The sequence below is a fragment of the Pseudophryne corroboree genome, chromosome 4, assembly GCF_028390025.1.
Source record: "Pseudophryne corroboree isolate aPseCor3 chromosome 4, aPseCor3.hap2, whole genome shotgun sequence".
Taxonomy (NCBI): domain Eukaryota; kingdom Metazoa; phylum Chordata; class Amphibia; order Anura; family Myobatrachidae; genus Pseudophryne; species Pseudophryne corroboree.
The window spans coordinates 741,511,632-741,539,015 of record NC_086447.1 but is presented as its reverse complement, the minus strand read 5'-3'; the positions used below and the strand labels follow the sequence as shown (position 1 = coordinate 741,539,015).

General features: G+C 48.3%; 1 protein-coding gene across 2 annotated transcripts in view; it reads right to left on the bottom strand.

The window, feature by feature from the left end:
• The window catches only part of NPHP1 (nephrocystin 1), a 271,740-nt gene that overhangs the window by 8,360 nt on the left and 235,996 nt on the right, over positions 1-27,384 (bottom strand). For both annotated transcript variants that reach the window (XM_063918125.1, XM_063918126.1), the window contains exons 17-20: positions 25,804-25,903; positions 22,797-22,909; positions 20,892-20,965; positions 5,492-5,536 (exon numbers count right to left, since the gene is read on the bottom strand). In XM_063918125.1, the coding sequence (XP_063774195.1) occupies positions 5,492-5,536; positions 20,892-20,965; positions 22,797-22,909; positions 25,804-25,903 (332 nt within the window). The remainder of the gene's footprint in view (positions 1-5,491; positions 5,537-20,891; positions 20,966-22,796; positions 22,910-25,803; positions 25,904-27,384) is intronic.

Here is a 27,384-nt window from a genome sequence, read left to right as displayed (position 1 = left end):
CAATAGGTTGGTTCAGGTGAAACGCTGAAACCACCTTAGGGAGAAACTGAGGACGAGTCCTCAATTCCGCCCTGTCCGAATGGAAAATCAGATAAGGGCTTTTACAGGATAAAGCCGCCAATTCTGACACGCGCCTGGCCCAGGCCAGGGCCAACAGCATGACCACATTCCATGTGAGATATTTTAACTCCACAGATTTAAGTGGTTCAAACCCATGTGACTTTTGGAACCCAAAAACTACATTGAGATCCCAAGTGCCACTGAAGGCACAAAAGGAGGCTGTATATGCAGTACCCCTTTTACAAACGTCTGAACTTCAGGAACTGAAGCTAGTTCTTTTTGGAAGAAAATTGACAGGGCCGAAATTTGAACCTTAATGGACCCCAATTTCAGGCCCATAGACACTCCTGTTTGCAGGAAATGTAGGAAACGACCCAGTTGAATTTCCTCCGTCGGGCCTTACTGGCCTCGCACCACGCACATATTTTCGCCAAATGCGGTGATAATGTTTTGCGGTTACATCCTTCCTGGCTTTGATCAGGATAGGGATGACTTCATCCGGAATGCCTTTTCAGGATCCGGCGTTCAACCGCCATGCCGTCAAACGCAGCCGCGGTAAGTCTTGGAACAGACAGGGTCCTTGCCGGAGCAGGTCCCTTCTTAGAGGTAGAGGCCACGGATCCTCCGTGAGCATCTCTTGAAGTTCCGGTTACCAAGTCCTTCTTGGCCAATCCGGAGCCACGAATATAGTGCTTACTCCTCTCCATCTTATCAATCTCAGTACCTTGGGTATGAGAGGCAGAAGAGGGAACACATACACTGACTGGTACACCCACGGTGTTACCAGAACGTCTACAGCTATTGCCTGAGGGTCCCTTGACCTGGCGCAATACCTGCCGAGTTTTTCCCAACGGTTTATAATCATGTGGAAGACTTCTGGGTGAAGTCCCCACTCTCCCGGGTGGAGGTCGTGCTGAGGAAGTCTGCTTCCCAGTTGTCCACTCCCGGAATGAATACTGCTGACAGTGCTATCACATGATTTTCCGCCCAGCGAAGAATCCTTGCAGCTTCTGCCATTGCCCTCCTGCTTCTTGTGCCACCCTGTCTGTTTACGTGGGTGACTGCCGTGATGTTGTCCGACTGGATCAACACCGGCTGACCTTGAAGCAGAGGTCTTGCTAAGCTTAGAGCATTGTAAATGGCCCTTAGCTTCAGGATATTTATGTGAAGTGATGTCTCCAGACTTGACCATAAGCCCTGGATATTCCTTCCCTGTGTGACTGCTCCCCAGCCTCGCAGGCTGGCATCCGTGGTCACCAGGACCCAGTCCTGAATGCCGAATCTGCGGCCCTCTAGAAGATGAGCACTCTGCAACCACCACAGGAGAGACACCCTTGTCCTTGGTGACAGGGTTATCCGCTGATGCATCTGAAGATGCGACCCGGACCATTTGTCCAGCAGGTCCCACTGGAAAGTTCTTGCGTGGAATCTGCCGAATGGGATTGCTTCGTAGGAAGCCACCATTTTACCCAGAACCCTTGTGCATTGATGCACTGAGACTTGGCTCGGTTTAGGAGGTTCCTGACTAGCTCGGATAACTCCCTGGCTTTCTCCTCCGGGAGAAAAGCCTTTTTCTGGACTGTGTCCAGGATCACCCCTAGGAACAGAAGACAAGTCGTCGGAACCAGCTGCGATTTTGGAATATTGAGAATCCAATCGTGCTGCCGCAACACTACCTGAAATAGTGCTACACCGACCTCCAACTGTTCCCTGGATCTTACCCTTATCAGGGAATCGTCCAAGTAAAGGATAACTAAAATTCCCTTCCTTCGAAGGAATATCATCATTTCGGCCATTACCTTGGTAAAGACCCGGGGTGCCGTGGACCATCCATACGGCAGCGTCTGAACTGATAGTGACAGTTCTGTACCATAAACCTGAGGTACCCTTGATGAGGAGGGTAAATTTTGACATGAAGGTAAGCATCCTTGATGTCCCGAGACATCATGTAGTCCCCTTCTTCCAGGTTCGCAATCACTGCTCTGAGTGACTCAATCTTGAATTTGAACCTCTGTATGTAAGTGTTCAAAGATTTTAGATTTAGAATCGGTCTCACCGAGCCGTCTGGCTTCGGTACCACAACAGTGTGGAATAATACCCTGTTCCCTGTTGCAGGAGGGGTACCTTGTTATCACCTGCTGGGAATACAGCTTGTGAATGGCTTCCAAAACAGTCTCCCTGTCAGAAGGAGACATTGGTAAAGCCGACTTTAGGAAACGGCGAGGGGGAGACGTCTCGAATTCTAATTTGTACTCCTGAGATATCACCTGAAGGATCCAGGGGTCTACTTGCGAGTGAGCCCACTGCGCGCTGAAATTCATTGAGACGGGCCCCCCACCGTGCCTGATTCTGCTTGTAAAGCCCCAGCGTCATACTGAGGGCTTGGCAGAGGCGGGAGAGGGTTTCTGTTCCTGGGAACTGGCTGATTTCTGCAGCCTTTTTCCTCTCCCTCTGTCACGGGGCAGAAATGAGGAATCTTTTGCCCGCTTGTCCACGAAAAGACTGCGCCTGATAATACGGCGTCTTCTCATGTTGAGAGGCGACCTGGGGTACAAACGTGGATTTCCCAGCTGTTGCCGTGGCCACCAGGTCTGAAAGACCGACCCCAAATAACTCCTCCCTTTAATAAGGTAATACTTCCAAATGCCGTTTGGAGTACGCATCACCTGACCACTGACGTGTCCATAACCCTCTACTGGTAGAAATGGACAACGCACTTAGACTTGATGCCAGTCGGCAAATATTCCGCTGTGCATCACGCATATATAGAAATGCATCTTTTAAATGCTCTATAGGCAATAATATACTGTCCCTATCTAGGGTATCAATATTTTCAGTCAGGGAATCCGACCACGCCAACCCAGCACTGCACATCCAGGCTGAGGCGATTGCTGGTCGCAGTATAACACCAGTATGTGTGTAAATACATTTTAGGATACCCTCCTGCTTTCTATCAGCAGGATCCTTAAGGGCGGCCATCTCAGGAGAGGGTAGAGCCCTTACAAGCGTGTGAGCGCTTTATCCCCCCTAGGGGGTGTTTCCCAACGCACCCTAACCTCTGGCGGGAAAGGATATAATGCCAATAACATTTTAGAAATTATCAGTTGTTATCGGGGGAAAACCACGCATCATCACACACCTCATTTAATTTCTCAGATTCAGGAAAACTACAGGTAGTTTTTCCTCACCGAACATAATACCCCTTTTTGGTGGTACTCGTATTATCAGAAATGTGTAATAACATTTTTTTCATTGCCTCAATCATGTAACGTGTGGCCCTACTGGAAGTCACATTTGTCTCTTCACCGTCGACACTGGAGTCAGTATCCGTGTCGGCGTCTATAACTGCCATCTGAGGTAACGGGCGCTTTAGAGCCCCTGACGGCCTATGAGACGTCTGGACAGGCACAAGCTGAGTAGCCGGCTGTCTCATGTCAACCACTGTCTTTTATACAGAGCTGACACTGTCATGTAATTCCTTCCAACAGTTCATCCACTCAGGTGTCGACCCCCTAGGGGGTGACATCACTATTACAGGCAATCTGCTCCGTCTCCACATCATTTTTCTCCTCATACATGTCGACACAAATGTACCGACATACAGCACACACACAGGGAATGCTCTGATAGAGGACAGGACCCCACTAGCCCTTTGGGGAGACAGAGGGAGAGTTTGCCAGCACACACCAGAGCGCTATATATATACAGGGATAACCTTATATAAGTGTTTTTCCCCTTATAGCTGCTGTATCTTTAATACTGCGCGTAATTAGTGCCCCCCCTCTCTTTTATAACCCTTTCTGTAGTGTAGTGACTGCAGGGGAGAGACAGGGAGCTTCCCTCCAACGGAGCTGTGAGGGAAAATGGCGCCAGTGTGCTGAGGAGATAGGCTCCGCCCCCTTATCGGCGGCCTTATCTCCCGTTTTTCTATGTATTTTGGCAGGGGTTAAATGCATCCATATAGCCCAGGAGCTATATGTGATGCATTCTTTTGCCATCCAAGGTGTTTATTATTGCGTCTCAGGGCGCTCCCCCCCAGCGCCCTGCACCCTCAGTGACCGGAGTGTGAAGTGTGCTGAGAGCAATGGCGCACAGCTGCAGTGCTGTGCGCTACCTTGTTGAAGACAGGACGTCTTCTGCCGCCGATTTTCCGGACCTCTTCTGCCTTCTGGCTCGGTAAGGGGGCCGGCGGCGCGGCTCTGGGACCCATCCAGGCTGGGCCTGTGATCGTCCCTCTGGAGCTAATGTCCAGTAGCCTAAGAAGCCCAATCCACTCTGCACGCAGGTGAGTTCGCTTCTTCTCCCCTTAGTCCCTCGATGCAGTGAGCCTGTTGCCAGCAGGTCTCACTGAAAATAAAAAACCTAAACTAAAACTTTCACTAAGAAGCTCAGGAGAGCCCCTAGTGTGCACCCTTCTCGTTCGGGCACAGAGATCTAACTGAGGCTTGGAGGAGGGTCATAGGGGGAGGAGCCAGTGCACACCACATAGTCCTAAAGCTTTCTTTAGATGTGCCCAGTCTCCTGCGGAGCCGCTATTCCCCATGGTCCTTACGGAGTCCCCAGCATCCACTTAGGACGTTAGAGAAAAGGGAATTGCCCTGAGAAAACTGGGATCCAGGCTTGTCAGCAACAGAATAACTATCGAATATGAGCGGGAGAAGGCGGAGTGGCACACTATGACCACAAGGCATTGGTATTAGATCATGTGATCTGCCAATGGTCACTTCTGTCTCTATAAACAACATGTTTAATTCACTAACCGTAGCGGATCTTGCTACGGGCAAGCAGGATTTTTGCCCGGGGTGCCGCCTTCCTGAGAGCGCCACCGCTGTGGCAAGATCCGCTACTGGTGCTACGTAGATGTCCTGTGCTGTGCGGTGTGCTATGAAGTCATCGCACTGTGGGAGCGGCACATAGATGCTAGAGGTCATAACTGACCTCTAGTGTCTATGCGGTGCTAGTGAAGAGACGTCATGACATCTCTCCCATAGATCCGAGGAGCGGCGACGGCAGCAGCGGTCGGGAAGCAGGAGCGGGGATTGTAAGTATTAATTTATTTTATTTTTATATGTTTTGTAAGCGGCGCAACTAGGGGGCACAGTACTGGGGGCAATACTACTGGGTGCACAACTCTACAGGGGGCACAGTACTGGGGGCAATACTACTGGGGGTACAACTCTACAGGGGGCGCAGTCCTGGGGGCAATACTACTGTGGGCACAGCTACAGGGGGCACAGTACTGTGGGCCCAACTACTGAGGGCACAGCTACAGGGGGCATAACTGACCACGCCCCTTCTCCATGAAGCCACGCCCCTATTTTCCGCTCTGGGCGCCACAAGGTCTAGATCCGGCCCTGTTCACTAACGAATACAGAAAGAGGACTAGTTTTTAGCGGACTTCGTATCTTCAGAAATAGCATTCTTTAATTACCTTCTCTGACCTCTTTAGAGAGTTCTCTTTTTCTGCCCATCCACTCTGAAAGCACAGGAGAAAATTATATATAATTATTACCATTTACTTACGGAGCACCAGCATACTACATAGCACTTTACAATAGGGGCATATACCATTAAGGTGGGACGTAACAGAGCACGCTGCACAATAAAGAAGCTTCATGTGGAATAATGGGCCTAATTCAGAGTTGATCGCAGCAGCAAATTTGTTAGCAGTTGGGCAAAACCATGTGCAGTGCAGGGGGGGCAGATATAATATGTGCAGAGAGAGTTAGATTTGGGTGGGGTGTATTCAAACTGAAATCTAAATTGCAGTTTAAAAATAAAGCAGCCAGTATTTACCCTGCACAGAAACAATATAACCCACCCAAATCTAAAGCTCCCTGCAAATGTTATATCTGCCACACCTGCAGTGCACATGGTTTTGCCCATCTGCTAACAAATTTGCTGCTGCGATCAACTCTGAGTTACCCCCAATGACCGGCAGTTTGTACAGCTATGGTACCATGCAGAAAAGCATACTGTACATGCTCTGTGGAACTATATATGTGCTCTCTCATGCATTTAACTGCATTTCCAGAACAGTCTTTGTATATAGCTGCTATATATGGTCTCTTGTATGTTAACCATTGTTTTTGTCTGTATATTACATTTGTCATACATTAAATGTAAAGAAAGCATTACTAATTGTTCATGAAGAAAATATAACTTAAATTGATATGATTCGGAAAGAGACTTTAAAAAACAAACAAAAAAACAAAACATATTAGTTCCACCATATGAAGCTGAATCTGAGGTGGGAGCAAAGCAAAGAAGAGTAAAGCTGGCCATACACCTAAAGATTTATTGTCCGATCTGGCTGGGCGGAACTAAAATCTGTTAATGGATGGGAGCAAATGACAATTTGCTCCCAAACACTGAAAAACAGACAAAAATGGTCAACCAGACAAATTGGTTAAAAGCATTTTATTTAACCAATTTGTCTGAACAACCATTTTTGTCAGTTTTCCAGCATTACGAAGCAAATGGTCATTAAATCTTTAGGTGTATGGGCAGCTTAACTGTGCACCATGGACAAGCCATGGAACATTGCGGGGAGGGGGTGGTCGGCGGCATATACATGTATCTTGTTCCATGCAGGGTAAACACTGGCTGCTTTTGCATGTAGCCCACAAATACTGGACTTCTTTTTTTTGTACTCAGCAAGTTAGATTTGAGCTTGGACTCCTCTCTCCCAATTCCAAATCTCCCTGCACGATTTACATCAGCCCATCTGCATAGAAACATGGTTTGTCCACGTGTGCAGTTTTGATATCTGCACTTTTTTGCTTTACTCCCACCTCAGAGTGACATGTTTATTTCTAAAATATAGGTTAGGAACCTAATTGTTTTTACACTTACTAACAATCGAGGTTTGACAACTACACTATTTTTTAAAAGCAAACGTTAATTAACATTTCCAAGCATTCTGTTTTATAGGATCTACTTAATGTCTTTTAGCTTCCTAACAGCTTTTTAATGCTTTTTAAGCAACCAAAACTTTTTTTTTGTTAACAAAACATACCCACATACATCTGGTTATTTTTTTTTTTTTATATCACTACACACACAAACATATGTTCAAGAACAGCAACACCATTTTTTTTTTTTGGCCCGTAAAGTAGGTAGTGCAATATTTGAGGTTAAAACACAGTTGTTTGCAAAAATTGCAACATCAGAAACATGTGAGCAAAAAATGCGTAAAATTGTAAATTTATACACAAATAATGCGTATTTTTTTAGGTCTTCACAATATTTGCACATTTCACAAGCCCACCTTCTTTTTGTAACATTAAATTAGTGTTGCAGTTTTTCCGTTTGGGTGTGCTTTCGCAATTTTGCGATTGCTCGCAATTTTTGCAAATTTGTAATTTTTACAATCCTTACTGAATTGGCCCCTTTATGTACTATGGGGGTCATTCCGAGTTGTTCGCTCGTTATTTTTTTCTCGCAACGGAGCGATTAGTCGCTAATGCGCATGCGCAATGTCCGCAGTGCGATTGCGCCAAGTAAATTTGCTATGCAGTTAGGTATTTTACTCACGGCATTACGAGTTTTTTTCTTCGTTCTGGTGATCGTAATGTGATTGACAGGAAGTGGGTGTTTCTGGGCGGAAACTGGCCGTTTTATGGGAGTGTGTGAAAAAACGCTACCGTTTCTGGGAAAAACGCGGGAGTGGCTGGAGAAATGGAGGAGTGTCTGGGCGAACGCTGGGTGTGTTTGTGACGTCAAACCAGGAACGACAAGCACTGAACTGATCGCACTGGCAGAGTAAGTCTCGAGCTACTCAGAAACTGCACAGAGAAGTCTTTTCGCAATATTGCGAATCTTTCGTTCGCAATTTTGATAAGCTAAGATTCACTCCCAGTAGGCGGCGGCTTAGCGTGTGCAAAGCTGCTAAAAGCAGCTTGCGAGCGAACAACTCGGAATGACCCCCTATGTTTTTTTCTTATCCAAATATTTGTATGCAGTGGTTTACTAATAGTGGTACACAGGGCTTAAAGTGGCCCTTGAGAGGTGGGGCAGCGCGCCAAAGGTGCGCGCTGCAAAAAAGGGGTGTGGTCTCACTAGGAAGGGGCGAGGCCACACAATAGTACCAATTCAAAATAACGCCTCACAGTAGCACAATCTTATTCACAATGTCCCACATATTAGTGCCCTTTTACACACACACAATGCCCACAGTAGGAGCAGTCCCCCCGAAACTATAGGGATTTTTATAATGTGCTTACATTTAGATGAAAAGCACAATATACCAGTATATGTTGAACAACCTTTGCTCACCTCTCTTATGTCTTCCATGTGCCCTTTCTGCTTTCTTGTTTCCTGTGTCTGTCACTCTCCTCGTGTCTATATCTTCATCCTAGACAACCCTTATTCCCTATATACTGTACTCTCCTTTCTGCCTGATCACCTGCATCTTTCTCTCCTTTACTTACCTCTACACCTCACATTCCCTGCTTCCCTTTCAGCCTATGCTTCTACCTCACCCGTGTGCCTCTCGCTCTCCCATCTCGCCACTTGAGCCTCTCTCTCCCTCATCTCATCCTATGCTCCTCTCGCTCTCCCATCTCAGCCCCAGCTTCTCTTATACCCCTTTCAGACCGCCACCTCTGAACACAGGTTATTGGCACATGAATGCGCATAACCCATGTTCGTGTGCGGTATGAAAGGTGCCTGGGTTGAAATACCGGGTAGAGCGACCCGGTATTCCAACTCGGGTAGCGGGCAGGATTGAACACATGTTCAACTTGGCTCGCTGTGCGGTGTGAACGGTAGCCGGGTTGATGCGACCCGCTACACGTTCACTGTGTATGGATGGGCGGCACTTGGAGATCATGCGTCACTGCTGACATCATCAACTGGCAATATGCTGGGTTGCAGTCAGCGGAAGCGGGGCGCCTGAGGCAGGTTGCACACTGGGAGCTTCCGTGTTAGGCTCCTGGGTGTGACCCGCCTCAGGTGGGCTGTATGGGGTGTTACTCTCTCACCACCCCCACCCCAATCTCACCCCCTGCTTCTCTCACCACCCCCTCCCAATCTCACCCCCTGCTTCCCTAATCATTCCCCCCCACCTATCTCACCCCCTGCTTCTCTCTCATCACCCCCCTGCCGGCTCTCCTCCTGCTTCCCTCATCATCCCCCTGCCGTCTCACCCCCTGCTTCCCTCATCAACCCCCTGCCGTCTCACCCCCTGCTTCCCTCATCATCCCCCTGCCGTCTCACCCACTGCTTCCCTCATCAACCCCCTGCCGTCTCACCCCCTGCTTCCCTCATCAACCCCCTGCCGTCTCACCCCCTGCTTCCCTCATCATCCCCATGCCGTCTCACCCCCTGCTTCCGTCATCATCCCCCTGCTGTCTCACCACCTGCTTCCCTCAACATCCCCCTGCCATCTCACCCCCTGCTTCTCTCATCATCCCCCTGCCGTCTCACTCCCCTGCTTCTCTCATCATCCCCCTGCTGTCTCACCCCCTGCTTCTCTCATCATCCCCCTGCCGTCTCACCCCCTGCTTCCCTCATCAACCCCCTGCCATCTCACCCCCTGCTTCTCTCATCCCCCTGCCGTCTCACCCCCTGCTTCCCTCATCATCCCCCTGTCAGCTCACTCCGACTCCCTCATCATCCCCATGCCATCTCACCCCCTGCTTCCCTCATCATCCCTCTGCCGTCTCACCCCCTGCTTCCCTCATCATCCCCCTGTCAGCTCACCCCCTGACTCCCTCATCATCCCCATGCCATCTCACCCCCTGCTTCCCTCATCATCCTCATGCCATCTCACCCCCTGCTTCCCTCATCATCCCTCTGCCGTCTCACCCCCTGCTTCTCTCATCATCCCCCTGCCGTCTCACCCCCTGCTTCCCTCATCATCCCCCTGCCATCTCACTCCCCTGCTTCCCTCATCATCTCCCTGCCGTCTCACCCCCTGCTTCCCTCATCATCTCCCTGCCGTCTCACCCCCTGCTTCTCTCATCATTGCCCCCCACCTATCTCACTCCCTGCATCTCTCGTCATCCCCCTACCATCTCACTCCCCTGCCCATCTCGCCTCCAGCTTTTTCAGCCCCCGCCATCTCATCTTCTGCTGCTCTCATAATCCCCCACATCCACTCTCCTCGTCCTCCGTCATCGGAGGTGGAGCATCAGGCCGCAGCTGTTGGGAGCAGCCGCCAGACAGTCCTGACTCACGGATTGGCTGCCTGGCAGTGCCACTGCCTGCTATTGAAAAGAAGGGGTCGCTCTTTTGAAGAAATCACGGATCGTGTGCAGTCAGCCAACGAAAAGCTGCCAAGCTTCTCATTGGCTGGCGGTCCACGAACTGTGATTGGCTCTGAAGCCGGTCCAATGAGCAGAGATTGGCTGGCAGTTGCTTTTGCTGCTTCCAACTTCTGCTTCCAACAGTACAGCTGGGACCTAAAGTTTTTACTTGTTGGTGGCCGGGCGGAGCCTTCAATTAGAAGTGGCGGGACGCAGTTCCGCCCCACTTTAACCCCTGGTGGTACATAATACATCACAGTTAAAATATCTGGAACTCCTGCACAGTAACTGGAATGTTCTACAAACATCTATAAAGTTCGTTTTACAAACTTGAAGCATACTTGCCTACTCTCCCGAAATGGCGGGGATGCTCCCGAAAATCAGGTGGCCCTCCCAGCCCCCCGAAAAGAATAAGCAAGTCTCCTGATTACAGCAGCACCCCCGGACCCCACTTAGCGAGTAAACTGGGCAGTATGGGCAGCCAACGATGTGATTCACGCTGAATCGCGTCATCGTAGCCACACCCCCTGCTGTATAATTCCGGTAATCTCGGAGTGGCTGTGATGACGTGATCACAGCCACCATGCCTCCACATGCCCTCATTTGCAAAGCCACGCCCATGCTCCGTTCCCTGTGATGCGACATGTGCTGACCTGGCTGCTCTCTCCTGGAGCAAGCAGCCAGAAAGTCAGCAACTATGACTTGAAGCTTTTAAGTACCTGATGTACTGTACTCTAGTGAGAGAATTGTTCTTTTATTGTTTTATTCTCCTGTCTTTGCCAGTAAGCCACTGGGTAAGTCTGCCTGTGAAAAAAATCAATAGTGTAATTTTTGGACCCTGCCTTTTCAGTCCCTGAATCAGTCTTCAAAATGTGAAAGAAGAAACCGAAAGCAATCTTTCTGTGTTGTCTAGTCTAGTGGTGTACGATAAGATGTATATATAAATGCATAGTCTTCATTCCATAGACTTTTAATTTAATTTAATGAGCCCACAGGCAAATGCAGAAAAGGGAGGGGGCAGGGGTCCAGTTGCAGTTAGTGAAGACTAACTAACCACAGCATAGATCCGGAGCGTTTTCGGGCCGCCTGAATGACGTCTCATGCAGCTGATCCAATAAAAAAAATGGCAGAGAACCGCCTGACAGCGCAGCCTGGGTCAACCTTAAATCTATGCGTCCGCAATTTTTATTTTATTTTTTTAAATCAAGTGTTTAGTTTTTTCCCCCCAAGAAAGTGAAAAAGAAAAACATTACAATAAACATTGCAATTAAACCATTACAAAGTCAAATTTTGCTATTTAGAGAACTCCTCTGTAAATTAGTGTTGTCGTGTGAATACCGAACAGCATTCACTGTCAGAATAATCTTAAGCAACTACAGAAGAAAACAAAAAGAATAAAATACGTGCAAAATTGCGTGAAGGGAGAGAGGAACGTAGAGACGGCCGGTCCGCGTCAAGAGCAACACATAACCACAGACAGTACCTATGACCAATGTTTAAAGTGAGGGATCAATAAAATACTGGGAGTATCTCCATAAACCCCATATCTTATCAAATTTCAGTAGTGAATTTCGTTTAGTATACATAAAGCATTCGTGAGAAAGAGTAGCGTTTACAAGAGCAACCCATTCAGCAGATGATGGGGGAGCATGAGCCAATCAATTGCGAGCGATGCATACCCGGGCCAATGCTAGGACTATAGTTACATAAAGATAGGAGTGAACTGGGAGGCATTCCCTCAAATCAAGGCCGATTATGCAAATGCACGGAGTCATTAGCGGAATACGGACACCCGTATGATCGATAGAGGTCTTAACATTTTCCCAAAAGGCATTCACCCACGGGCACAGCCAAAGCAAATGCCAGAAACCAGCAGCCGAGCACCTCGGACATTTATCAGAAGTCGAGCCTCCAATTTTAAACAGAAGGGAAGGAGTCCAGTAAAATATATAATTGTATCTGCTGGAATCTAGCACTCGCCGAGGCCGCACGCGGGGAAGCCAGGATGTGTCCAATCCTCTTCATCGATTTCACCTAAATCCTGCATCCATTTAGCTCGGAGGGTGGTCAGCCCATCCAATCCAGAGGAGGAGAGGAGGGAGGAGTACGAAGACGATACCCTCCCGCGAGAAGGCAAAGTGCGAATCATCTTGTGAACAGGGGATTCAGTGAGTTGTGGAGCAGAGCCCCGCCACTGTGCCGTCAATGCATGCCGGAGCTATAAATAACAAAAAAAATAACGTCTAGGAATATCATAAGTAGTGGACAGATACTCAAAGCTATGGAGCACACCATCCTGATAAAGTTGCCCCACTGCAGTCACCTTATACGAAGTCCAGACAGAGCTAGCCTCCAATCTAAAAAGCTCTGAAAAAGTTACATTATTCCAAAGTGGAGAACAAGGATCCACAGTGGAATCTCCCAGCAGCCTCTCAGTCACCAGCCATACACTACGAGCCTGCTGTAATAAAGGGTGGAGGGAAGATAACGAGGACTTTGCTAGTAGAAACTGTATTGGAGAGAATGAGAGCCCAGCCTTATCTAGAAGAGCCACCGGTAGGTTCCCGTAATTCCCCGGAGCAACCCATTCATAAAGTTGTACTAATTGGGCAGCTAAGTAGTATAGGCGTATGTCAGGCAATGCCAAGCCTCCTTCCGATTTTGGTCTACAGAGTGTTTTATATGCAATACGTGCCCGTTTAGCACCCCAGATAAAAGAAGCAATATATCGGGAAATCAGCAAAAATTGTGAGGCAGGGATATAGACTGGTGCATTCTGCAGTATATAAAGACATTTGGGTTGAATAATCATTTTTATAATATTCACACGACCCATTACAGTTAAAGGGAGTTTCTACCAAATTCGCGACTTGATGCGCAAATTATCAATCTGGGGAATCAGATTCAAAGCAACAAAATCTCTTGGGGAATGAGAGATTTGAATACCAAGGTACTTAAACTGGGTACACCACTGAAGGGGAAAATCATAAGAGGACGGAGGTGACATAGAGGAACTTAATGGGAACACCAACGATTTACCCCAATTAATACAGATACCCGAATAAACCCCAAACTCCCAGACCAGGTCTAGGAGAGCGGGCAAGGAGGGGAATATATCTTTTAGAAATAATATCATATAGTCCGCATATAAACCAATTTTTTTTTTTTGACCCACAACCCTAAGTTCCACTATATTTGTTGCAGCCCTAACTACGCAAAAGGACACCCCTGTCGAGTCCCCCGCTGTAACAGAAAAGACTCAGTAGTAAAACCATTAACCACAACTCTCGCAGCCGGTCAGGAATATAAAAGTTTAACCCAGGACAGAAAATTCGGGCCTATCCCAAATCTGGCAAGGGCCTCCCAGAGATATACCCATTCTACGGAGTCAAAAGCACGGGCAGCGTCAAGGGAAACCACTATCGCACCGTCCAACTCATCCCCCGCCAACTGCATGTACGTAAATAATCGTCTAAGATTGACAGTGGTAGATCTGCCTGGCATAAAGCCTGTTTGATCACAATGAACTATCTCCAGGACCACAGTGTTGAGCCGGAGCGCTAAAATATTGGCAAGAATCTTTAGTTGACAACAGGGAGATAGGACGGTACGTGTCTAGGAGGAGGGGATCCTTACCCGGCTTCGGAATGAGCACCACCAGTGCCTCCGCCATAGAAGGTGTTGCCACCCCGCAACAGTAATTCAAATAACAACAGGAGTTTGGGGGCAAAAAAATCCAAATGGGGTTTGTACAGTTCAATAGGGAGACCATCAACCCCTGGGGCCTTATTACTGGGAAAGGACCTAATGGCGTTTTCAACCACTTCCAGCGTAATGGGCGTGTCCAAAAATTGTCCGGACTCGGGGCTTAGAGAAGGGACATCTATTTTATCAAAATAGTCAGATAAAGCGGAGTACGTATATTGTGCTCTGGATTTATACACATCTAAAAAATAGGTATAAAAGTTAGAAGCTATAGTGGGGGTGTTAGTACAGACAGCACCAGACATACTCATAATGCTATGCACAGTGGCGGGGGGCGTCTCCTGTCTAGCCAAATAGGCCAGAAATTTTCCCGAACGATCTCCCTGAATATAGAAATCATGGGCACGGAACAGCAAACATCTTTTTGATTTATCAAGGAGTAGGTTCGTTAATTGCCTGTGAACAACCAGCCATTCCACCTGATCTGCAGCAAGGCCACTGCGCAAATAAGTCTGTTCGAGCTCAGCACTCCTCCTCTCCAACTCCTCCTCCGATTTTCTGCTAGCTATCTTTAACTGGGCAACTCTGGATATCAGTGAACCTTGCAGGAAGGCTTTATAAGCATCCCATACCAATAAAGCATTATTACAGATAGGATTGTTAGCAAAAAACTCCTCCCAAAGCACAATTAGTTCAGAGGCTGCACCCATCAGGATCAGCCAAAAGGGGTTAAACTTCCAAAATGACGCCCCTCTAGGTATATCAAAACATAAAGACAACAATATAGGGGAATGATCAGATATCCCACGTGATAAATATCTCACTGAAGACACACAGGGAAGTAGGGAGCGCGTGACCCATACGAGCTAGAGAAGCAGGAAAAACAACTGACAGAAGGGTTATGCAGACGCCACACACCCACAAGTCCAAGCTCAGAGATTAAACGGGCAAAGGGGGTGGGTCCAGAAGCCACGTTTCAAGCAGCAGGCCTCCATCTATCTGTAGCCTCATTCAAAACAGCATTAAAGTCACTAATGCATTTAACTGGGGCGGAGGGAAATTCCTGCATGAAGGCGCATGCCTTCACCAAAATTCAAGAATTATACGGGGGAGGTATATATATAGCAAGCAGCACAAATGCGGAACCCTGTATCGTACCAGCTAAACACACATAACACCATAGAGGATCAAGTTGGACCTTAAATTCAAATGTTTATGAATCAATATGGAAACCCCCCTAGAATTGGAATGGAAAGTGGAGTGAAACACCCACCGCACCCAGGGTTTATTAAGTGAAAGAACTCGGCTACCAGTAAGGTGCGTCTCCAAAAGACAGACTAGACCAGGGTTCTGGGACTTAATATATTTTAAAACTAGGGAACGCTTAACCACATCATTAAGGCCTCTAACGTTCCATGAAAAAACATTTACCATATTGACGTATAACACTCAAGTATGGCAACAGCAGACCATCGGTACCCCAGCGCGACATCGGCCATCCCCCACGCAAGCGCAAAACAAATATAGCACAGGAAGTTCAGAGCAACAGCACAATAAAAGCACATGTAAAAAAAAACATAACAATAGTAGTAAGAAAAATAACAACACCCAACCACCCCCTCCCCGTAAACCAACCCAAACATAGGTACACCTAACCCCAAACATTATATCGACTCTAGAAGAGAGTCAAATTAATTAAGAAAAACTATTTGCGGTGCAACCAAACCCCATAACCTTTAGGACACGAAGTCCCCAGCCTAACATCAGGAACATGCCAATAACAAAGATTCAATAACCCTGGTAAAAGATATTTCTATAAAAACCCAGCACTCAAATAACAGAACATAAATGCTAGAAAAAGAGAAAAGCAATGTATACAAGAAAAAACACATATAAAAGTCTCTCAGGGTGGGGCAGCACGAGGTTGAGGTTGTAGATCAATCCAGGCAGATGCATCCCTGGGTGTATCAAAGAAATAAGGGCGGTTGCCGGACACCATCGGAAGACGAGCAGGATATAGCATAGAATATTGTAGTTGAAGAGTACGAAGCCGCTGCGTAAACTGCACGCGGGACTTTTGGACCTCAGCTGAAAAGTCCTGAAACATAGACACCCTCTGACCTCCATGTTCCAGCGGGCCTTTAATCCTAGCAAGTCGTAGGATGGCATCACTGTCCTTGTAATGAAGAATTTTAGCGATGAAGGTCCTAGGCGGTGCGCCCGGGGGAAGGGGACGAGTAGGAACACGGTGGGCCCTTTCAATAGCAAACTGTGGAGTAAACGAATCCTTGCCGAATGTGGATAGCAGCCAGGATTCCAGGAATTGTTCTGGTTGAGAACCCTCCGCCTTTTCTGGTAGGCCCAGAAAAGGCGAACATTATTCCATCTGAGACGCCCCTCGATATCCGTCAATTTAAGCTTTCACGCAGACATCTCCGTTTCCAGAGAAGCGAGACGGGCGGGGACAGGTGTACAGGAGTCTTCCAACGAAGAAATGCGGTTCTCTGTCTCCCCAACTTTATCCCGGAGTTTCTGCATATCTTGGCGTATAAGTGAAATGTCAATATGAACTTCCGCCACTCTATCCGCGAGCCGCTTCTCAGAATCCGTAATGGCTTGTAAAAGTTGAGACATGGTAACCTCAGCAGCCTCCACCATGCTGGACAATGGGGGAGAAGAGTGGGCCGGTGACGATGCAGAAGAAACAGGAGTGCGTTCTACGTGAGAAAATTGCGCTAAACGGGCCGCAGCAGAGGAACAATGGAAGGAAGGCACGGGTGTGTGAGCGTCAATACAGGAACATGCACTGTGATAGGTGTGTCAGCAGTGAGCTATGCAGCACTGGAGCACAGAGGAGAAGGGGGTGGGGGGTAGTAGATGCAGAAGAGGGACCACCAACCCCACAGCTCTCAGTCACAGGTAACAGGAGAGACCTATAAGCCACAGCAGGGCCATATAAACTATTCTCCCTCACAGGTAACGGACAAATATGATGATAAAGCAGGGATCCCCCACACAGCAAAGCCCCAGAGCGGTCCAGGCACAGGGCACTACTCCCCCAGGCAGTGGAGGAGAGACAGAGTGACCCTCCAGACAAGGCAGGCAGCAGGAGGAGTCCAGGCGGGAGCAAGACCGCACACTCCGCCAGTCCCAAGATGGCGCCCGCCTGCCACTTATACTTCGCATCTCCAGCAGCAGATCCGGCACCAAGGGGGAGACAGGACACAGCTCTCCCAGGACAGCGGGTGCCGCGGAACGCGCTCCGGGTGAGGACAGGGTCCGCAGCTCAGTCAGCCCGGAGTACAGAGCAGGCGGAGGCCACGACCCCCGCCAACCACATTATGGTGCCCGGCAGGGATTCACAGGCAGCGGCTCCACAGCGGGAATCCAGCACAGGAGGGGGCCAGATCTTCAGGCGCTCACGGCGGCGGGGTCCAGCGGTCCGTCCCCCAGGTAACAGCAGAGCAGGTCGGTTGGGGGGTATAATCAGGGCCACGGACCTAGGTAGGAGAAACTCAAGATGGCGCCGGCCGCATGCAGGCCGGTCCCAGCCAGGGAAGCACAGCACCTTGAAATGCCTCCAGCAATGGAACAGGGCATAAAATCACCCTTCAGCACGTCCCAGAGTGGTCAGGAGCCCTTCAGACAGCAGTGTAGGGCCCAGTGGGCATTCACACAGGGCAGCAGGATACTTTACAGGAGTATGTAGGCTGGGGAGCTAGGAGATCACATCCTACTCCATATCCAGCTAGGCCACGCCCCCCATGCGTCCGCAATTTAATTGCGGATGCATTGTGAGGTGGAGCCACATATGCTGTGCGGCCCTCAGCATGTGAGGAGATGGACGCAGATATTGAATTCCCCCAGTTATTTCTGAAACCCCGATACCTAAAGCTTAATGTGCGGAGGTAATAAAGGGGATCATCTCAAATTAAGTAGACAGAATGAGAAAATGTAAGTTATATGGTAGATAACTGAGGTTTCGGCCATACATTTGGAACATGGGACAGGCTTGGCTACCCTCCCGCATTCAGCAGGAGGCTCCTGTTTTTTAATTAAGCCTCTCCCTGCCCCACAAATCTTCCAGGTCCTTTTGGATTTCAATTTTCCTCTGTGAAAATGCAGACTGTGCATGTGCGAATCCGGAAATGCCGGGGGTGGGCTTCTCCCTCACCGTGTTCTTCATGCCGGTGGCCTCCGTGCTGGTGTATATACTCCGCTTCAGGTGGTTGAGCAGCTGTGGGCCTCCCATGATGAGCAACACTCACCACCACCACTAATACTACCGCCACCACTACACCACCACAAACCCCAGCAACTTCTGTAGGCTCTATGTCTGGATCTGGCAGACGGTCATCCATGGCATACAGATAGGGCAAGTGTGGAGGTAAGCGGGGGGCTGCTTATTGTAGAGGTACAATATGTACTGTACATGTTGTGGGTGCAGAGGGTGGTGTGTTCACTGGTCCTCATTCCGAGTTGATCGCTAGCTGCTTCGTTCGCAGCGCAGCGATTAGGTAAAAAAGCGGCACTCTGTGCATGCATATGGGGCGCAGTGCGCACGCGCAACGTACTTTCACAAAAGCCGATGCAGTTTCACACAAGGTCTAGCGACGCTTTTCAGTCCCACTGCTGGCCGCAGAGTGATTGACAGGAAGTGGGTGTTTCTGGGTGGTAACTGACCGTTTTCAGGGAGTGTGTGTAAAAACGCAGGCGTGTCGGATAAAAACGAAGGAGTGGCAGGGAAAACGTAGGCGTGGCTGGCCGAACGCAGGGCGTGTTTGTGACGTCAAAACAGTGTTTGTGACGTCAAGCTTTGTCGGAAAGGATCCAACAAATCGTCTAATTCAGACCTGGCCGCACGTAGGCGTTTTTTTGTACTGCTGTGACCAGGTAATCGCCACCTACAGGGGGGGGGGGGAGAGGTAATCGCTGTGCAGGGGTGTGATAGGCTCTACAGTCTGCACAGCCCAGGACTTACTCAGCCGCTGCGACGATCCGGGCCGGTGCTGGCGTCAGGAATCCTCCTTCCGAACGGCTGGGCATGCCTGCGTTTTTCCGGACACTCCCTGGAAACGGTGAGTTACCGCCCACGAACACCATCTGTCAATCTTCTTGCAATCACTTTCTTCGTTCGTTCTGTCGCTGCCCGGCATGCACTGTTCAGACATGATCGCACTGCTGCGAAAAAAGGCAGCGTGCGATCGGGTCTGAATGACCCCCAAAGTCCTATTCAATGAATGGCCAAATCCGACTGGATTCGACCGTTCACGACAATATGCCTCCCAGATGTGTCAGTCTGTCACTCACAGATGCAGTACAGGTGCAACTCTTACCTGGCAGAGCTGCGCCGGACAGCGGGACCCGGTTTCCCCTCAGTCTCCTTCCGGTGCGGGCAGCGGCAGGCACACAGGTCTCCCCGGTTCCCCGCAGTAGTCATCCACAGCCCCAGCGCCGAGCATATGCTTCATGGAGCCGGTGCTGTGAGGTAACAGTTCCCCGGGGAAGATGACGGGGCAAAGTCCGGCTGAGGGCTCCCAGCAGCAGGGCAGCTAGAGGGCCCCCACACCCGGATCCCTGCGAACCCCGCCATGTCGGCTGTCTCCCCCGTGGAGAAAGTGGACAGATTCATGTGGAAGTTGGTGAGGAAAGTCCAGGCTCCCTAGCAACTCAGTGAGGGGGAGTGTGTGTGAGCCAGCGTTTCCTGCCGAATGACTCAGCCAAACCCGACAGGTTTGGCCTGGTCCAGACAATGGCAATCCGACTTTTTTTAAAAGTTGGATTGACATTGTCGGAAACGGGTCTAAAACCTGTCAGGTTTGGCCACGCTTCCGACAATACACGCGGATCGGCGGCTGAGGCCGCTAGTCCACGTGTATTCCGACAGCTTTCCGCCAAGTCGGGAATTCCCGACTTGTTGAAAAAAACTGCCTCCTATTGAATAGGTCAGAACCCCTTCCGACCTAAACCTGTCAGAAGCTGCCGTCTTTGGGAGTCACTGCTTCTCATGGCAGCTCAGGCTCCCCCTCCTTGGGCCTGCTACATCTTTGTGTGTGCGGGGAAGATTGAAGAATACACACATTCGGAAGACATTTCTGCTCTTGAGCAAATGGTTTTAACAATGAGGATTATGTTGTTTTTTTTAATTTGCTGCTTTTAGAAGGCATCAAGTATTACCATGATGTAAAATTTGCTTTATTCTGTTCTTTGGAAAGCCAATCGTTCTCCGACTGTTGTGGAACTGCCAGCCTTTGATGTATGATACAGAACCCAACAATATCATAATTGTGTCAGTTGCTTAACTGCTCTTTCTCTGGTCTTCGAAATCACTGGCTTCATCAGTTGTGCAACCACAAGTCACAGCAAGCCTCTGGTTGGTGAGTTTTACTTAGGACTTTTGCTTCCATGCCAGCTGGAGAGCCCCAGCCTGCTTCTGGCAAGTTTCCATGACCCTTATTACGTGATTTGTTTCCTGCCTCGACAATAAGGAGCAACAGAAGTGTTAAATGGTGTCTTTCCTACATTGATGGAGCACAGCCACCTCATAGTGAATCATTTTGCGTCAGTTGGCTGACTTGAGCTCTGGCTAGTGAATTTCATTATGTATCCGGTGTTTCATTTAAATAAATGAATATCTAACTTGGGGGTTACCAGTGGATATAATTTCAAAACACAGAACTGCACCCCCTCAAAAGAGGATAATAAACATATATTGCATTACTACTCACAGCACTGAGGTCATGGGTTTGATTCCCACTATGGCCCGAACTGTGTGGAGTTTGTATATTCTCCCTGTGCTTGTGTGGCTTTCCTCCTGGTACTCCGGTTTCATCCCACAATACAAAAATATACTGTTAGATTTGGTTGACTACATACCCTCAGAGCATCGATGACATCTGGCTGCTCCATGAGTCTTGGGAATGTGGCCAGCAAAGGGTTACAAATCAAATCTGAAATGAAGAGCAATATTAACTTAGGACCCAGCACAAAAGCCAGCAACATCTGTGGAAAACAATACAGGAATCATTTCATCTCAGTATCGGCTCACAAAGATAACTGAATGCTTATGTTTACGATGACATGGATTACATTAAGTGGACCCAAATCTCAGTACATCTATATATCTATGTATTGTAGGGGGAGGCAATCACGAGATGCATACAAAGGGGATGCGGCTGCTGCACCCACAGGGCAAATGTGCTGTGTGCTGAGCACCGTCCACACCACCCTAGTTAGAGCCCTATTGTCTATAGAGAAAGAACAAAAAGAATATGATTAACTATTGATCACTGACCATAAGACCTAACGTTTAACCCCTGGCAGTGCTGTCTGGCTGCACTGCCAGGCGGTCAGCGGGCATTTTTTTTTCAGAGCAGCTGTGGGACATCACAGTTTCCCCAGCGCCACCCCCGCAACGCCGAAACTCTGCCCCTACAACGGTCTTGCTTGTCAATCACATTGTGGTTGCATCCATCGGGGATGCAACCGCAATGTGTATGGCCGCGCAGCCATACTGCACTGCGGGCTGCTATTGCGGCCAGGTCTGAATGATCCCCTAAGATCACTTGTTTCCAGACTGAACTGAGAGCTGGTTACCGAGAAGGCCATTCCAGGTCCAACATAGCCTTACGCACTATGAGCATTATCTTGAATAAACGCATATGCACATGGATATACTGCTGTCAAGGATAGATACACCCGATCAGCAAGAATGTTCAGATCAAACGCCCCTATGTCTGTACTAAGGGATCAAATGTGTACCACAAAGACATATGCTCTTTTGCCATGTGTTAGTACTGAAATCTAACTGCACACACTAAAAATGTGCTGCTAAAACAACTCCCTTATTTCATAATAATGACTGTAGAAGTATGGCATATATGGCATCATGCTCCGATACTGTATTTACCTTTAACTATATGTGTAAAACTGTGCTAGAAAGCTGAACAATCTGATTGCAATGAATACTGGACACACTCTTCACTCCACCACTGTTGATTTGGTTGATGTCCTCATACATATCCTCAGGGGAACAATGTGTTTGTGTTTACCCTGCCCCCTCAATAAAGCCCACCCCTTCAACAGACCCCGCCTCCATTAGGGCTGCTTCCAGAAATGTCCTGTGCTGGTTTTCCATCCCAATCCAGCCCTGCTTACAGAACATAACGGGCAATGCCTTTTTTATATAATGTGTTAAGAAATTGTTAACAGCCTCAAAACAGCTTTTTTTGGTGGCACGATCGAACGTTCTATTCTGAGCCTGCAAGAACTACGCTTTAGACCACCTACTGTTTTCTGTATCCAAGGGCAATGATCTCTGTTAGATTATACAAAGTCTTTGGTGAAGACATATGGACGGAATTAATGGGAAGAACTTAACAAACATCATGCAGATATCAACGTGGTCAGAACTAAAGGCAGCAAGACATGTAAATTATAGGAAATGCAGGGAAATAAAACTGTACAGGCGCCAAGCTGGGAACCCACTATCATTTTTTCTAACCTACACGCACAATATTGTGATCTCTCATTTAATCTAATAAAACACTAAACCACTCAACAAATAAATGTCCTTTAAACTATTAATTTTAATACATATATGAGGGCCGGAGCTGGGCAAATTGTATGTCAGGGGATATCCTTTGTACACAGAATATGTATCATATATTCACCATAATGTAAAACAACTTGAGTGATGTAGTACGAAATAAATAATGAAAGAGAACAAAAATGGATGTTTCTAGAAATGATCGCACAGGGAGACAGACAGCGCATTTGTACCTGTGTTCTGCATACTTGTTCTCTCCTTCAGGAGCACGTCACCCAGGATTTGCCGGTAGTACACCAACAAGGGGATATGGCACATGCTGCCAACCAATGTTTCTGGAAGCAGACTTAAAAAAACAAAGGCAAAGATGTAATCTGGATAAAAGGCTAACGCAAAATACACAGTATATCGTACAACTGTATCTGTTCAGAGCAATAGCAGCCTGGTAGGATGTTTGGTAATGCCCCCTAAACAGTACGTGCAGCACCAGCTTATGTAGAGACTGTATGCACAGCTAAGCTGGGGCACTGAGAGGCAGCCACATTGCAGTATGGGCATTCTCTTGGCAACTGGGTAAGAAGAACCTACATTTCTCATCAATTCTAGACCAAGCCAGTAGGACTGATGAGACACTGATAACTTACTCTATGGAAGAACTTTTTTGCTGTCTTTGGCCAGGGGCGTTCAAGCAGCATCAGAGGAGTGTACTCCACTCTCAGACAGCATTACTGAGCCATACTGCAGGCTGAGATCAGCTGTCTCACATACTGGAGGCCTCCAGTAACATGTCTCACACACTGCAGGACTCCAGTAACATGTCTCATACATTGGAGGCCTCCAGTAACATGTCTCAGAGACCCGAGGCTTCCAGTAATAAGTATCACAGACTGGAGGCCTCCAGTAACATGTCTCACAGACTAGAGGACTCCAGTAACATGTATCACAGACTAGGGGCCTCCAGTAACATGTATCACAGACTAGAGGACTCCAGTAACATGTCTCACAGACTAGGGGCCTCCAGTAACATGCATCACAGACTAGAGGCCACCAGTAACATGTATCACAGACTAGGGGCCTCCAGTAACATGTATCACAGACTAGAGGCCACCAGTAACATGTCTCACAGACTAGAGGACTACAGTAACATGTATCACAGACTAGAGGCCTCCAGTAACATGTCTCACAGAGTGGAGGCCTCCAGTAACATGTCTCACACACTGCAGGACTCCAGTAACATGTCTCATACACTGGAGGCCTCCAGTAACATGTCTCAGAGACCCGAGGCTTCCAGTAATAAGTATCACAGACTGGAGGCCTCCAGTAACATGTCTCACAGACCAGAGAACTCCAGTAACATGTATCACAGACTAGGGGCCTCCAGTAACATGTATCACAGACTAGAGGACTCCAGTAACATGTATCACAGACTGGAGGCCTCCAGTAACATGTCTCACAGACTAGAGGACTACAGTAACATGTATCACAGACTAGAGGCCTCCAGTAACATGTCTCACAGAGTGGAGGCCTCCAGTAACATGCATCACAGACAAGAGGACTCCAGTAATAAGTATCACAGACTAGAGGCCTCCAGTAACATGCATCACAGACAAGAGGATTCCAGTAATAAGTATCATACACTAGAGGCCTCCAGTAACATGTAAAGGGGGGTACACACGGAGAGATCCGTTGTTAAAATCTAAGCAATCTTACTAGATTGCTTAGATTTTAAGCACAGATCTCTCGTGTGTATGCCCCACAGCGATAGCGATGCGCGGCCCCGCGCTTAGCTATCGCCGGTACTAGATTGCAGGCACAATCTAGATAGACAGACACTAGAGGCCTCCAGTAATATGTATCACAGACTAGATGCCTCCAGTAACATGTATCACAGACTAGGGGCCTCCAGTAATATGTATCACAGACTAGATGCCTCCAGTAACATGTATTACAGACTAGGGGCCTCCAGTAACATGTATTACAGACTAGAGGCCTCCAGTAACATGAATTACAGACTAGAGGCCTCCAGTAACATGTATTACAGACTAGAGGCCTCCAGTAACATGAATTACAGACTAGAGGCCTCCAGTAACATGTATCACAGACTAGAGGCCTCCAATAACATGTATTACAGACTAGAGGCCTCCAGTAACATGTATTACAGACTAGAGGCCTCCAATAACATGTATTACAGACTAGGGGCCTCCAGGGAGAAAGTTTCTGTCTGATTCTAGGATTCTAGCCAGTGTTTCCAACATTTACAGCAGTACAAGTAAATGGATGACCTGGAACATGTGCACCATGGCCCTCATTCCAAGTTGTTCGCTGTGTAGCGTTCAGTTAAAAAAAATTGGCAAAACTGCGTATGCACCACAATGCGCACGTGTGCGTACGGGTACAAACAGCATTGTGGTTTTGCACAGGTTCTAGCGACGCTTTCAGTCGCACAGTCGATCACAAAGAGATTGACAGGAAGTGGGAGTTTCTGGGTGTCAACTGACCGTTTTCTGGGAGTGTTTGGAAAAACGCAGGCGTGGCCGGGCGTTTGCTGGGCGGGGATCTGACATCATTACCGTGTCATTCATCGCGGCAATCATCGCACAGTATAAGTAACTACACTCCCCCGTGGGCGGTGACTATGCGTTTGCACGGCTGCTAAAAGTAGCTAGCGAGCGATCAACTCGGAATGAGGGTCCATGGGGGTCATTCTGAGTTGTTCGCTCGCCAGCTGCTTTTAGCAGCATTGCACACGCTAGGCCGCCGCCCTCTGGGAGTGTATCTTAGGTTAGCAGAATAGCTAACGAAAAATTAGCAAAACTGCTACTAAATAATTCTTTGCAGTTTCTGAGTAGCTCCGGACCTACTCACAGATTGCGATCAGCTCAGTCCGTTTAGTTCCTGGTTTGACGTCACAAACACGCCCTGCGTTCGGCCAGCCACTCCCCCATTTCTCCAGACACTCCCGCGTTTTTCCCTGACATGCCTGCGTTTTTTTGCAAACGCCAGGAAAACGCTGAGTTGCCGCCCAGAAACGCCACTTTCCTGTCAATCATTTACCGAACAGCAGTGCGACTGAAAAGCGCCGCAGAAGCCACAGCAAAACTGCTAAGTTTTGTGTTAAATTCTAAGCGCATGCGCAATTTGCAACAAATCGCAGCATAGTGAAAATCGGCAACGAGCGAACAACACGGAATGTGCGGCCATAAATTATAAGTATCAGTCAATAATGTGATCTGCACCTACTTTAACATGTTTCTTCGTGTCCTATTCAGAGATCTAAGCTTCACCAAGAGCCGGGGCTGTCTTCTCTGTGTCATCAATTGGTGGAAGACGCCAGTGTTTGCTACAGGATAAAGCACTCTGTTATCAGCACATGCAGCATATTATTCTATTTAGATTCAAATAAATAACATTTTCTAAACAATTGCATTGGAAGCACTGCACCGCAATGTCACATATTTTTAAGGGAGAAGATTTTTCGAACTCTGCTGTATAATACAGCTTGAGGTACAGTAGAATCTGCATTGGTATTAAATCTCAGTGTTCTGGCATTTTGTACTTTCCTATGTAAAGCCTGACACAATAAATACATCTTCAGAAATTGGAATGGGGGAAGGAGGGATAATGACATCCTCTAGTGATGAAGATCACAATACTGGCTTTTTACTACTGTTTACTTCAGTAAAATATTCTCTCGAAATGTTACTGACATTGCAGGGCACTTGGGAGCCAATCAATACCTAGCAATGTGCCCACAGTGTTTCCTTGTGCAATGATACTCCAATATCTTTGGTCACCCCATAAAAGTACATAGGAAAATTAGCAAAGATTGCCTATTGTATTAAACGCTGATGAGAGCAGCTGGGCTCCATGGTGCTGTCCGGAGGTATATCGCTGGGGCATGAATCTCCCCCTTAGAAACCCAGGAGATAGACTACCTTATAAATTGGGCTGATTCAGGCCCAGAGCCTCAAATTAGGCGCAACTGATACCCCTTTCACATCGCACTAAAAACCCGGTTTCGACATGGCATATTGCCGTGTCGAAACGGGTCCGTGTGCGATGTGAAAGGTCCTTTGGTGAATTAGCGGGTTGTCTGACCCGGTAATTCAACCCGGTAAAAAAGAAGGGTTATTACCGGGTTGATTACCGGGTCAGGCGCAGTGTGAATGGGAGCCGTTCCGATGCGACACGGCTCCCATTCACAGCATAGGCAGAGGCGGCGCAGGAGATGAGCTCATCTCCCGGCGCCGCCTCCACCCCCGCCCCTGCTGCTGCTACGCCCTCCGCTGCTATGGCAACCGACCCGGTATATTGCCGGGTCGGAAAGCCAGCAACGGAGCGCAAATGCCGGATCCCACCCGGTAAGTACACGTTTTTTTTACCGGGTAGGATCCGGCATTTGCGATGTGAAAGCAGCATTACCGATGTTTTTAGAACTGCACATGTGCCAGGGCTGCAGTGCGCACGTTCTGCCATGTTACTGTGTCACTGGGCACAGGGACCTGGATTCCGCAGCATGATTGACATGCTGCAGGAGTTTGGTGGAGGACATGGGGAGCCTCTGTTTTGGGGGCATGCCGCAGCCAGTGGCTCCATCCTTGAACATGGTTTCACTGGCCCTAAGGGTTATCAGGTGTCCGGTTCTGCCACCGATGGTAACAATGTTGATCTGATGCTGTGATTTCAGATGCAGCAGCAGATTACAGAATCCAGTAGTGAGCATCGCGGCTTCTGCATATTTCTGCACAGCCACTGCATGCAAACATGCTGCAGTGGGGCCATTTGCATCCACCTCCGCATCATGCCCAATGACTGGGGTGA